This window comes from Cherax quadricarinatus, chromosome 50, assembly GCF_038502225.1.
Source record: "Cherax quadricarinatus isolate ZL_2023a chromosome 50, ASM3850222v1, whole genome shotgun sequence".
NCBI classification, from domain to species: domain Eukaryota; kingdom Metazoa; phylum Arthropoda; class Malacostraca; order Decapoda; family Parastacidae; genus Cherax; species Cherax quadricarinatus.
Window position 1 is genome coordinate 22638599 of NC_091341.1, and position 15089 is coordinate 22653687.

The 15089-nt window shown below is 39.3% G+C and overlaps 1 protein-coding gene across 4 annotated transcripts; it reads left to right on the plus strand.

Moving 5' to 3' along the window:
- The first annotated feature begins 1831 nt into the window (after positions 1-1831).
- LOC128695448 (ciliogenesis and planar polarity effector 2) lies at positions 1832-10927 on the plus strand. 4 transcript variants are annotated; one of them, XM_053786068.2, is made up of 6 exons: positions 1832-1960; positions 2303-2404; positions 3920-4038; positions 5041-5187; positions 8313-8449; positions 10668-10927. In XM_053786068.2, exons 2-6 carry the CDS (start codon positions 2320-2322, stop codon positions 10864-10866), a joined length of 687 nt encoding a protein of 228 aa, XP_053642043.1. In that variant the 5' UTR covers positions 1832-1960; positions 2303-2319; the 3' UTR covers positions 10867-10927. The 4 variants fall into 4 exon arrangements, with proteins under 4 accessions (XP_053642043.1, XP_053642045.1, XP_053642044.1 ...); XM_053786070.2 differs by having other exon boundaries at positions 1912-1960; positions 2293-2404; XM_053786069.2 differs by having other exon boundaries at positions 1925-2065.
- The last annotated feature ends 4162 nt before the right edge of the window (positions 10928-15089 follow it).

Sequence of the window (15089 nt, forward strand, 5' to 3'; positions counted from 1 at the left end):
CTAAAGTAAATATGTCTCAGTTTAGATGGGTGATGACAGCCTGTGTAAATAGTCTGTACACTAGCTATTATTGACCCACATGTTTGGCATATTTTTTTGTGAAAGCCTAAAATATGAATATAATAGTGTAATGACTAGCTAATATGAATGTTTAGGCAGTGTTAAATGACCCATGTGGGTTAAGCACTTTTTTTGTGACTATAATAATACTGATAACTAAAAGTGCAATACAAAAATCAAGAACTCTCACAAAAAATTATTAAAACTTTATATATATAAAATTTTGCATCTACATAAGCCAATTTTTACTAAAAATAGTCAATTGCAAAGTTGGTAGAGAATTTAAGAAAATAAAAGTGAACATAGGAAAGAGCAAGATAATGAGAATAACAAAAAAATAGGTGATGAAAGATTGAATATCAAATTACAAGGAAAGAATAACAATTTTGAGAGTGGATTTGGTGGCAGATGAGTCTTTGAAAGATGAGGTAAATCATAAAATTGAGGGGAAGAAAAAGTGGTCCACTGAGGAATCTGTGGAGACAGAGAACTTTATGGAACAAAAAGGGGAATGTACAAGAATACAATGGTACCAACACATGTGAGTGTGAAATGTGCATTTTAAATATTGCATTGAAGAGGAGGCTGGAGGCTGTGGTGTGAATATTATGCAGAGAATTCAGAGTTTGGAGATTAGGTGTGGTGTTACAAAAGTACTATTCAGAGAGAGGTGGAGGGGTTGTTCTAGTGGTCTGGCCATTAATATACCTCAGGGATTATATAAATGATTTAGAGAACTGATAAGTTTGGGTATCTTATTGTGGGACAGCAACAGATTTACTGCACAAACTTTGATGATAATGCCTCTAGCACTCCTCTCAGCCCTTTCTACCTCAATCTCTTGCTACTCTCTACCCCTGCACTATCCATTGCACTCCATGACCTAATAATAATCCCTCTTGTCACCCAATACCCCTGCACCCTTCCCTGCCCTGCTGTGCTGTATGACCCTTGTATGTTTAGCGCTTTTTTAATCTTGATTGTGGAAAACTTTTGCCAATCAGTGGCTTCATCAGTCCGATGCAGAGAAGAATGGTGAAAGATGATTTGAGGAAAAATAATTCGAGATTGTGTTCTTGTGAAAAAAAATCCCCACATAATTTCTAACATTTTTCTCTCCCTAGGACGTGTGTCATCGTCATCATGCATTAAGTTGATCAGGTGCACCATTCATCAGTTCCTCTTAGGCCGGAGTATAGCCAGTTGTTGGTAACTCAAATTAGTAAGTAGGAGTGAGTGGGGCTTCTTACTCTTCCAAGGTTTAGGGAAAAGAAGGGATGTTTGATGCTGGTGAGGAGCTCTTGATCTAGGGAATTGGATCTGTGCTTCAGTTCCCTAAATTGAGTCTGAATACCTTCCATCCCTCTCCCCACAGGTGCTGTACAATCCTACGGGTTTAATGCTCCCCATGATTATAATTATATACTAATAATAATCTCCCCCTCAAAGAAGGTTCCTTGATGTTGATGAGACATGATCGAAGGAATTAGATCAATGCACCAATTCCTTGAATCAAGCCTGAATGCCTTCCATTACTCAAGACACTGTATGACCCCTATGGGTTTAGTGCTCTCCATGAATATTTATAATTTCCATAACAAGGACACCAATGGAAATAAGTCACTTAGACCTTTTGGGGTTGTTCTAGGTAATTACTTGTAGATTTAGCGCTTCTTTTTTATTATAATAATAATCTAGGTAATTACACATATGCTGGTATGTATGATAATCTATGTAACTTTATTTATGTGTGCCTATACCTGAACAAACTTACACTACATATTTGGGTAACATAACTTTGCTGGACTCCTGGGAGGCAGAGCTCAATAAATAGTACGCTTTAGTGGCCCTTATTAACCCCAACAATAACAATAACAAGAAGAAACTTGAAATTCATTAAGTAAGTTTATTCAGGTACAGGTACACATAAATACAGTTATATACGTTACCATACATAGCAGCATATGTGTAGATTACCCAGGATGACCTGAAAAAGTCAGACAAAGTGAGTTATTTCCTTTGGGGTCCTTTCCATCAATATTCGCTGTATAGTCCTTGTGGCTTAGCGCTTCTTTTTGATTATAATAATAATAATAATCCATCAATATTCATATATTGAAGTGCTATATGACCTTCGTAGGTTTAGCGCCTCCTTTTCTATTATAATAATAATCATATGTTGAAACCTCTAAGAAAAGGGCATATATCCTGAAAAAACATTCATAAATAAAGTCTATTGCAGATGATATAACTCTCAATATGGCGCCAGAATGGCCAATTGGAGAAAGTAAAACTTACCAGCAAAAGCTCTTGATTCCAGGAACAAATAAGAGAAAACTATTTGGTAAGTTGAGAAGCAATGAACTTTTTGTTTTTTTATTTAAACTTCTTGTATGATATGCATAGTTATCTATAGTTGTATGAAATCCCATTTTTATTAGAGAGCTTTTGTTCTTATAGAAGCTGCTAACCTATGTCTCACTCATCCTCACTTTAGTGTTAATTATTATAATATTTGCTCGAATTGTTGTGCATACCATGGAAATTTAAATTTATTATACCATTGTTGTAAAATTATTAGAAGTAAACATTTATTATTATTATTATTATTAGTATTATTATTATATATTGCTAATACTACTATTAATAATAACAATAATCTTACAAGTACATGTACAAGGTATACAGACCATAGCTGACACCAATGACATACTACTATATAGAAAACCCCCTATTATGCAGAGCATTTTGGGCACATTAGGTCAGTTTTGTCCCTGGGTGCAAGTGTTTATATAATTTAACTGTGTTCTTTTAGTGAAAAATATGTAATGCATGTTGTTAATAGCTAGGTATTTTAGGTTTCATTTTCTTCATCCCAAATATGACGTTTCTGTTTGTATTTCATCTATATACATCTGCTAGAAAAATGACAGGATGGATAATGAGAACCTTCAAAACTAGGAAGACCAAGCCCATGATGACACTCTTCAGGTCACTTGTTCTATCTAGGCTGGAATATTGCTGCACACTAACAGCACCTTTCAAGGCAGGTGAAATTGCCGACCTAGAAAATGTACAGAGAACTTTCACGGCGCGCATAACGGAGATAAAACACCTCAATTATTGGGAGCGCTTGAGGTTCCTAAACCTGTATTCCCTGGAATGCAGGAGGGAGAGATACATGATTATATACACCTGGAAAATCCTAGAGGGACTAGTACCGAACTTGCACACGAAAATCACTCACTACGAAAGCAAAAGACTTGGCAGACGATGCACCATCCCCCCAATGAAAAGCAGGGGTGTCACTATCACGTTAAGAGACCATACAATAAGTGTCAGGGGCCCGAGACTGTTCAACTGCCTCCCAGCACACATAAGGGGGATTACCAACAGACCCCTGGCAGTCTTCAAGCTGGCACTGGACAAGCACCTAAAGTCAGTTCCGGATCAGCCGGGCTGTGGCTCGTACGTTGGTTTGCGTGCAGCCAGCAGCAACAGCCTGGTTGATCAGGCTCTGATCCACCAGGAGGCCTGGTCACAGACCGGGCCGCGGGGGCGTTGACCCCCGGAACTCTCTCCAGGTAAACTCCAGGTAATACAACTGCCATTTAGTCACACAATCTTTGTAATACCTCTACCTCCTTATTCAGCATCTCTCCGATTTCATCCTTGCTTGATAATTCCAGTTGCACTCCTAGTTTCCTGGCTTTCTTATTCTGTTACCCATTTTATGTTTCGTTCAGTGCTAGATAGTCCATTATATCTCACAGCTTTGCAGTGTCAATACATTTTACAAAAAATAATCAACAAAAATAATAAAAATGTTTATACACATATGATTTACTCTTATGCACAGGAATTTTAGAAAAACCAAACCTACCACCATCTGCCCCAAGTGTAACCTACAAGATTTTTATGTTTGGGAAAGCATCCTCAGGAAAGACATGGACTATGAATCGACTGTCAGGACAGGAAGTGAGTGTTTTTAATTTTATGCTACTTTTGAAAAATTTATTTTCTAAGAGTTGCAACTGTTACTTAACTAATATTAAATTTTATATTTTTAGCTTTTTTTTACATTTTTTAACACACCAGCTGTCTTCCACCATAGTAGGATGACTCAGAAATAAGGAAACATTCACAGTCATTCATCAATAGCTATCTTGTCAGAGATTGTATATCTGTCACACTTCAAATGATCCTTCAGACCACAATATCCCCACTCTTCTATCAGAGTGCAAGCATTGTACTTCTTGCTGGCTAACCAGTTTTCATGAATTCCCTCGTAAATGTTACCTTGCTCACTCTGTAACAGTATGTCTACTATGTACCTGATGTCTTGATACCCTCATAAACTCCCACCTGGGGAAATGGCTGGGACAGAAAATTCTCCAGGTGGGTTTTATGATTGATTTTAGTATTATTGGTACAGTAATGGAGAAAATAAGTTTCTTCCCATGATCAGTTAACTGAAAATATTCAAACACTTGTAAGATATACATATATATATTTTTTTTGTGGTGGGGGGGATTACTACAGTACAGCACTGCCCCATACTTCATGTGTTTGATATAGTATAAGAAACTAAATTATTTATTGTCTAAGAGTTTTTAATGTGATTTTGTGTAAAGTATTCCATTTACAGAATGATAAGTTGCAAATCATTTTCTTGTAAGGAATTACAGTATGTATTTCTAAGTTTTTTAAATTTGTATAAATAGATCCCTCAAGAGAGGTGCCCTATTGCCAGTCTGAGTAATTGGACCTCTTCTTCCCTTCCTTGAGTTGAATCTGATTGTCTCCCGTCCCCCGAGTGCTGTATGACTCCTACATGTCATCTCAGTGGCAGACGGCTGGTGTGTTAATGAAAACAATAAATAATATAACTTTGTGATCCCAACATGTTCTTGAAGTCCTTGTCTTAGGCAAATAAACTTTGCACAAATTTTTAATTGATAGTGTTATTCTGCTTTGCAGTTACCATCTCAACACATAGAAACAGCAGGAATCCAGTGTAGTAATGTATATTGGCCAATGAAGATTGGTAACCGTCTTATCTTATTCCGTCTAGAAATATGGGATGCTGGAGATTCTAGTGTCAAACGCTACAACCACATATTGCCAGTATGTTGATTTTCTATACCGTACCCTATACTGTATATGTACATTTTTTTTTTTTAACAAGTCGGTTATCTCCCACCGAGGCAGGGTGACCCAAAAAGAAAGAATATCCACAAAAAGAAAATACTTTCATCATCATTCAACACTTTCACCTCACTCACACATAATCACTGTTTTTGCAGAGGTGTTCAGAATACAACAGTTTAGAAGCATATACATATAAAGATACACAACATCTCTCTCCAAATTGCCAATATCCCAAACCCCTCCTTTAAAGTGCAGGCATTGTACTTCCCATTTCCAGAACTCAAGTCCAGCTATATAAAAATAACTGGTTTCCCTCAATCCCTTCACTAAATATTACCCTGCTCACACTCCAACAGCTCGTCAGGTCCCAAAAACCATTCATTTCCATTCACTCCTATCTAACGTGCTCACACATGCTTGCTGGAAGTCCAAGCCCCTCGCCCACAAAACCTTTACCCCCTCCCCCCAACCTTTTCGAGGACGACCCCTACCCCACCTATATAATATAATGTACAGTAATATATAATAAAATGTAATATGATATAATATTTAATATATGTAGTACTGTATACATGTAATATATGTAAGGAATAGAATAAAATATAAAATTTCTTTAAGTTTTATACTTATTATTGTTTGTAGAAAGTCTTGTACAGTGGTCCCTCGTTTTTCGTAATTAATCCGTTCCTGGAGCCGTTACTATAAACGAAATTTACGATTTATGAATCAATTTTCCCCATAAGAAATAATGTAAATACAATTAATCCGTTCCTGACACCCAGAAGTATTAAAACAAAAAAATTTTTAACATGAAATATACATGTAGTACATAAACAATACAATGGGAAATGATGAATGAAACATTAACAGCATAACACTTACCTTTATTGGAGATTCTTCTTAGTGTATGGGAGACTGGAGGAGGAGAGAGAGTGGATTGTTTATAGTTTGGAAGGGGAATCCTCTTCCATCAACACCTCAGGTACCATTTGCTTTTCTGGGGTTGCTTCTCTTCTCTGTTTCTTAATGCCACTAGAACCACCTTGAGAGTCACTGGAGTCCTGTCTCACAAAATAACTGTGGAGAGAGCTCTGTTTCTGGCATCTCTTTAACACTTCCCTAAAATGGCCCAAGACTTTGTCACTGTACATGTTGCCAATATGGCTTGCAACAACCTTGTTAGGGTTATGTTTCTCCATAAAGCTTTCCATCTTACCCCACATAGTAAAAATCTCTTTAATTTCTGAAGAAGGCACCTTCTTCCATCTCTCTTCCTCCTCCTCTACAGCAAGATTCTGAGCTGCGAAGTGTTGCTCTTCCTGCTGAAGCTCTTGAAGCTCCTCAGTGGTGAGCTCTTCATTGTGGTCTTCCACCAATTCTTCCACATCCTCCAAACTCACATCCAACCCCATGGAACTCCCCAGTGCCACAATTGATTTTACAACAGACATAGGCTCATTAGGGTCAGTCCCAAATCCTTCAAAATCCCTCTTGTCGACACAATCTGGCCACAATTTTCTCCAGGCAGAGTTCAAAGTCCTGGTAGTCACTCCCTCCCAAGCCATACCTATAAGGGTTATGCAGTGGAGGATGCTGAAGTGTTCTCTCCAAAATTCGCTTAGGGTCAAGTGAGTGTCTGTGGTCAGAGTCAAGCACCTGTGAAACATTGCTTTTGTGTAGAGTTTTTTAAAGTTTGCAATAACCTGCTGGTCCATGGGCTGGAGGAGAGGAATGGTATTCGGGGGCAAGAACTTTACTGTGATGACCCTAAACTCCTCGAAAATTAGGTCATCCAAGTTTGGAGGATGAGCAGGTGCATTGTCCATTACTAGCAGGCACTTGAGATCCAATTTCTTTTCCAGGAGATACTCCTTCACACTAGGGCCAAACACTTCATTAAACCACTCGACGAAAATTTCCCTCGTGACCCATGCCTTACTATTAGATTTCCAAAACACACAATTTATTCTTCATAACATTATTTTTCCTGAACACTCTGGGATTTTCAGAATGATACACTAGTAATGGCTTCACTTTGAAATCCCCACTTGCATTAGCACAGAACATTAGTGTCAGCCTGTCTTTCATAGGCTTGTGTCCTGGCATTGCCTTTTCCTCTTGTGTAATGAAGGTCCTCTTTGGCATTTTCTTCCAAAAGAGGCCTGTTTCGTCACAATTGAACACTTGTTCAGGTTTCAGTCCTTCAGCCTCTATGTACTCCTGGAACTCATGCACATATTTTTCAGCCGCCTTGTGGTCCGAACTGGCAGCCTCACCATGCCTTACCACTCATATGCCAGTACCTGGCATAGAAATCTCTCAAACCAGCCTTTGCTGGCCTTAAATTCATTCACTTCACCACTATTTGCAGGCAATTTCTTTACCAAATCTTCATGCAACTGCCTAGCCTTTTCACAAATAATCGAAGTCATAAGAGTATCTCCTGCTAATTGTTTCTCATTTATCCACACCAATAATAACTTTTCAACCTCTTCCAGTACTGGTGATCTCATTTTTGTCAGCATAGTTACTCCCTTCGCAACAACAGCATCCTTTATTTCCTTTTTCTTGGCCACTATGGAACATAAGGTTGTGTAGGGTTTCTTATACATCCTGGACAGTTCAGCCACACTTGTACCACTTTCATATTGTTCAATGATGGTTTTCTTAAATTTAATCGTATCTCTCACCTTCTTTACCACAGGCTTGGCACTAGGAGCTTTCTTTAGAGCCATGGTAGCTTATTTAGTACTTGCAAGCATTAAAATAAATGGAATATTATGAAATATTTCGCTGGAGCATGTGAGGGGACCTTCGCTCACTGGTAAACAATGCCAGACTGGCTGCCGCCCCGGCTCACGCCGTGGGTATGCGTCCCGGACAAACTATGACTCGCGAGTCAACCTACGAAAAGCGAGTCCATGTTTATACGAAAATACCCCTATGATTGGCGAATTTTACGATTGCCGGGAACTACGAAAAGCGGGGGACCACTGTGCTGTGTACATAATTTTATTTATGTGGAGTAACCTAAAGTGGAATCAATGTATTTTCTGGATATCATAACTTTCAAATTAATGACACTAAATATTAATTTCAAGGCTTGTCGCGAAGGAGTCGATGCTGTTTTACTGTGCTTCTCAGTAATAGACCGAGAGAGTTGGACAGAGTTACCACGTTTGTTATCATCTGCTACTCAACCAGCAGATCGTGCTGCCAAAATTGCTGTAGCAACAAGGTTTTTATCTTTTTTCTTTATGCTTACATAAAAGTTTTCTTATTCAGTCCTAGTAATCTCAAATCATTCAGGTATATATTTTTTGAAAGTGTATATACATACTTGATGAACAGTGCTGAAAAACCTATACAGGTCTCCCTCCAGATTCACGAGGGTTAGAGGATCAAGACCCTCGTAATAATATAATAATAGCATTTACTTAGCCAAACAATACTGCTTCCTTAACCTGTTGAACCTTGAACAATCATAAAACACACGAAAACATCATAAAATATTGTATATACACATTATGATTTTGTGGCTGGGCATTCGCGAATGTTCGAAGCCAGCGAAAAAGGAACTCGCGAATGTGGAGGGAGACCTGTACATTGCAGGCGTAGCATTTTTGTATTTTTTTTATTAATACAGTAATTTGATTAGGCCCTGTTATGTTTGGTATTGGTATGATGGTACCTCGAATTTCGGCCGAAATTCATTGCAGAGGGCTGTTCAAGAGCCGTTACCAAAGAAATTTGTTCCCATAAGGAATAACATAAGTTAGATTAGTCCGTTTCAGACCCCCAAAAATACACTTACAAAAGCACTTACAAAAATACACTTACATAATTGTTCGAGTTGGGAGCTGTTCGAAATTCAAGGTACCACTGTATTCTATTACAGCCTCTCCTCACTTAGTGACGTACTCGTTTACAGATGCCACAGACTTACGGCGGGTTCTCTGACCAGTATGCATGCCTAAATAATGTACACTAGAACTGATTTCCTCTATTCTGTTTATTACAGTATACACTACACTACTGTATAAACATTTAAAAATATACCAGAAATGTTATAAATGGTGCAAAGGTGACATTAAAACAATATCAGAGATCTTCTTCTTTCTTTCAACGTACCAGCCGTATCCCACCGAGGCAGGGTGGCCCAAAAGGAAAAACAAAAGTTTCTCCTTTTAAATTTAGTAATATATACAGGAGAAGGAGTTACTAGCCCCTTGCTCCCAGCATTTTAGTCGCCTCTTATGACACGCATGGCTTACGGAGGAAGAATTCTGTTCCACTTCCCCATGGAGAATATCAGAGATAGTTGACACAAACCCACTACCATTATAGTATGCTCCTCACTTACTGATGAATTCTTTTACCAACGTGGTCTTGGGAATGGAACTTCGTCGCTAAGTGAGGACAGGGTGTATTCAGTATTCTGAAATATAAAGAAAATGTGTAACTTATCTTTTCCTGGAGTTACCTGGAGAGAGTTCTGGGGGTCAACGCCCCTGTGGCCCAGTCTGTGACCAGGCCTCATGGTGGATCAGAGCCTGATCAACCAGGCTGATACTGCTGGCCGCATGCAATCCAACATACGAGCCACAGCCCGGCTGGTCAGGTACTGACTTTAGGTGCTTGTCCAGTGCCTGCTTGAAGACAGTCAGGGGTCTATTGGTAATCCCCCTTATGTATGCTGGGAGGCAGTTGAATAGTCTTGGGCCCCAGACATTTATTGTGTTGTCTTTCAGTGTACTCGTGGCACCCCTGCTTTTCACTGGGGGAATGTTGCATGTTCTACCGAGTCTTTTGTTTTCATAGGGAGTAATTTTTGTGTGCAAATTTGGTACTAATCCCTCTAGGATTTTCCAATTGTATATTATCATGTATTTCTCTCGCCAGCATTCCAGGGAATACAAATCAAGGGACTTCAACCGTTCTCAGTAATTTAGGGGCCCTTATCATACCTACATGTGCTGTGAAAGTTCTTTGTACGCTCTCCAATTTTGCCAGCCTTGAAGGGGGCAGTTAGTGTACAGCAGTATTCCAGCCTAGAGAGAACAAGCGATTTGAAGTGAATCATCACGGGCTTGGTGTCCCTAGTTTTGAAGGTTCTCATTAACCATCCTATCATTTTTCTAGCATGTGTGGTAGATACATTTTTGTGGTCTTTGAAGGCAAGGTCCTCTGACATTATAACTCCCAGGTCCTTCACAGTATATTTTGCTATATTGTATGGTTATGTAAGGTGACTAGAATATGGCAGTATGTAATTGAAATGGAATTAAAAAAATTAATAATTTTTTAATAGCATGTGTACTAAACACACATGCATATATGTACTGTTTGCTTGTACACAAAATAACCATGTGAGACTAATTGTCCAAACAGTGAGATTCCTCAGAAAAACTTATATACAGTAGTATACTGAGTTTGCTTACTTTTACCAATTTCAGGTATGATCAGTTCTCACATCGAGAGGTAACTGAGGCAGAGATGGAATCCTTTGAAGCAGTTCATGGAGTACCAATCTTGAAGCTTGGAGGCACTGGAGATGACCACTCAGATGAATTAACTCACACAGCACCCATCCTCAATTTTCTGTGCAAACGACTTTGGCAACGTGATCAAGAGCTTCTCTCTGTCAAGCAATGAAGCCTATGCTGTTATATAATATTATGTATATTCATAACAATAAATTCATGTATCTAATTAATGAAGTATTTTGATATTGACCTTTTATATTGATTAGAATGAGAAAGATAGGGAAACACTAGACTTTATGAAGCAATTGTAGAAGTTCAATTGTTTCTCATTAGAATTCAACCTTTCTATTACTTCTCACCTAAATAAGCAGCATCTTCCAGATGTGATTGGTCGAAGGTACAATAAAACTCAGTCTAGCCATTTTATGCTGTACTTGTATAATAAATTTCTTAGCAACACCCTGTAAAGTGAATTACACTTTGTTAAATCATATCCTTTCCTCAGTTTAATATTTTTTAGTGATTAGAATAAATATGAGCTGCTACTTCTTTCAACAAATCTGCCGCATCTCACCAACGGGTAGTCCAAAATGAAAAATAAAAGTTAATAAATATGAACTGTACATATAAAAAAAATATTAGTGACTTCTCTATATGCATCCATTAAATTTAAAGCCATTCTTTTATGTCTGGATGACTGTATCACTCCCTATCAAAAAATTGTAGATGCTAGCAACTTGTGGTATCTGTGCTAGTTGTGTATCTGCAATTCGTAATCATGAGAGCATAGTTTAATATATCTGATGGCAGTTCACTGGAAGACATTTCATTGTGCTTGAACTCTGAGAAAGCATAAGCAAAATGCAATAAGATTAAGATAAAAATTTTTCAGATTTTTAACCCAGAGGGTTAGCCACCCAAGATAACCCAAGAATCTCAGTGCATCATCAAGGACTGTCTGTCTAATTTCCATTGGGGTCCTTCAGTTTTGTTCCCCAGGATGCGACCCACACCTGTCGACTAACTTCCAGGTACCTACTTACTGCCAGGTGAACACTGATGCTGGTGAGGGTCTCTTGATCTAGGGAACTGGATCCGTGCTCCAGTTCCCTGAATTAAGCCTGAATACCTTCCACATTCTCCCCACAGGCACTGTATAATCCTATGGGTTTAGTACTTCCCCCTTGATTATAATAATACTAAGTGAATAGGGACAGCAGGTGTATTGAAACACCCAGTATTTCCACCCATATCTGGAATCAAACCACAGACACTTAGTGTGTGAGGTGAGAGTGTTGCCAGCCAAGCCACAGGACACCATGTGATTTTAACAATAACAGAAAATTCCATAACCAGATGACTTTGTTTTTTCTAAATCAAGTGATTGCAGATTTCCTTTTGTATTTTTGAAGTCCATTATATCAAGGATTTACTGCATTTGGGAAAAGTGCTAAAAACACAGGGATCATATAGTGCATGAGGAATGAGAGGCAGATTTGATAAAAGGAAGTGGAGGGTAGCTCTAATCTCTGGGATCAAGAGACCTTCACTGCCCATACAAATTATTATTACAACCAAAACTAAGAGCTAAACCCACAAGCCCACAAGGGTCATACAGAGGTACATATACAAATATTTTGATTGAAAAAAGTATTTGGCTGAAACCCTTCAACAGACGTATGTAGGTATACATGTGTATGGAGGGAGAAGGTAAGGGAGGTTTTGTGAGCGAGAGGCTTGGACTTCCAGCAAGCATGCACGAGCGTGTCAGATAGGAGTGAATGGAAACAAGTGGTTTTTTGGGGCCTGACGAGCTACTGGAGTGTAAGCAGGGTAATATTTTGTGAAAAGATTCAGGGAAACTGGTTAGAAAGACTTGAGTACTGGAGGTGGGAAGTACAATGCCTATACTTTGAAAAGGAGAGGTTTGGGATACTGGCTGTTTGGAGGGACATCTAAACTGTCGTATCTGAGTGCCTCTGGAAATCAGTGATTATATATGAATGATGGTGAAAGTGTTGACGATTGTGGAAAATACTGTATATATTTTCCAGAAATTCAGTATTTATATGTAAATAGATGGCCATACTGTATTTAATAATATTTATGTCATAGAAAACGGAAAGCCTGCGTCTGCGCAGACGAGACTCGCCATCTTGGTTTTGAATTTGTACAAACGTTGGTGTAATGGGAAGAATTTTTCGTGCTCTAGAGGTTAAAATTGTGTTGACACCTCTCAAATAAGAGGCGAAATTGGTGAATGTGCATTCCTGCATAACTTGAGATACCTGGAGACCTGGAGTTTACTAAAAACAACAGACATAGCCCCACTCCACAAAGGGGGCAGTAAAGCAACAGCAAAGAACTACAGACCGATAGCACTAACATCCCATATCATAAAAATCTTTGAAAGAGTCCTAAGAAGCAAGATCACCACCCATCTAGAAACCCATCAGTTACACAACCCAGGGCAACATGGGTTTAGAACAGGTCGCTCCTGTCTGTCTCAACTATTGGATCACTACGACAAGGTCCTAGATGCACTAGAAGACAAAAAGAATGCAGATGTAATATATACAGACTTTGCAAAAGCCTTCGACAAGTGTGACCATGGCGTAATAGCGCACAAAATGCGTGCTAAAGGAATAACAGGAAAAGTCGGTCGATGGATCTATAATTTCCTCACTAACAGAACACAGAGAGTAGTAGTCAACAGAGTAAAGTCCGAGGCAGGCACGGTGAAAAGCTCTGTTCCACAAGGCACAGTACTCGCTCCCATCTTGTTCCTCATCCTCATATCTGACATAGACAAGGATGTCAGCCACAGCACTGTGTCTTCCTTTGCAGATGACACCCAAATCTGCATGACAGTGTCTTCCATTGCAGACACTGCAAGGCTCCAGGCGGACATCAACCAAATCTTTCAGTGGGCTGCAGAAAACAATATGAAGTTCAACGATGAGAAATTTCAATTACTCAGATATGGTAAACACGAGGAAATTAAATCTTCATCAGAGTACAAAACAAATTCTGGCCACAAAATAGAGCGAAACACCAACGTCAAAGACCTGGGAGTGATCATGTCGGAGGATCTCACCTTCAAGGACCATAACATTGTATCGATCGCATCTGCTAGAAAAATGACAGGATGGATAATGAGAACCTTCAAAACGAGGGATGCCAAGCCCATGATGACACTCTTCAGGTCACTTGTTCTATCTAGGCTGGAATATTGCTGCACACTAATAGCACCTTTCAAGGCAGGTGAAATTGCTGACCTAGAAAATGTACAGAGAACCTTCACGGCGCGCATAACGGAGATAAAACACCTCAATTACTGGAAGCGCTTGAGGTTCCTGAACCTGTATTCCCTGGAATGCAGGCGGGAGAGATACATGATTATATACACCTGGAAAATCCTAGAGGGACTAGTACCGAACTTGCACACGAAAATCACTCACTACGAAAGCAAAAGACTTGGCAGACGATGCAACATCCCCCCAATGAAAAGCAGGGGTGTCACTAGCACGTTAAGAGACCATACAATAAGTGTCAGGGGCCCGAGACTGTTCAACTGCCTCCCAGCATACATAAGGGGGATTACCAACAGACCCCTGGCAGTCTTCAAGCTGGCACTGGACAAGCACCTAAAGTCGGTTCCTGATCAGCCGGGCTGTGGCTCGTACGTTGGTTTGCGTGCAGCCAGCAGTAACAGCCTGGTTGATCAGGCTCTGATCCACCAGGAGGCCTGGTCACAGACCAGGCCGCGGGGGCATTGACCCCCGGAACTCTCTCCAGGTAAACTCCAGGAGAGAGTTTCGGGGGTCAACGCCCCCGCGGCCCGGTCTGTGACCAGGCCTCCTGGTGGATCAGCGCCTGATCAACCAGATAACTGGACAAGACAGCTCCAGGAACCTCAGATAAGCTCTCTAGATTTGTGTGTAATTCTGACCAGCATTATTTTCATAGATTTAATTAGAGTGAGGTTTTCTGAGTATGATACACATTAATCTCCAGTCAAATTGGTGAGTGATATTAAGATATTCTCTTTCTGTTATGTAATTGTGTATATCTATAATTATTCTTTAATTTTAATATACAGTCCACAAATTTATATATTTACCAGCATTCCTGGTGATGTATTTTTCATTTGATAATTAATAGGTTCAGAGCAACTTGTGGATATGACAGTGGTAGGTATCGAAGGGGGACATTTTTGCGACCTAGGTGTCCCAAATTCCTGCTTGTCTATGTAACTCTGATAAATAATAATCTTTGTTATCATTTACTGTTATGTACATAATGAGTTACATTCAGATAAATGCAATTTTCCACAACGATGAAGGTTTTTTCTATATATACTGTGTATACATTGCCTTTTTAGGTTAGATT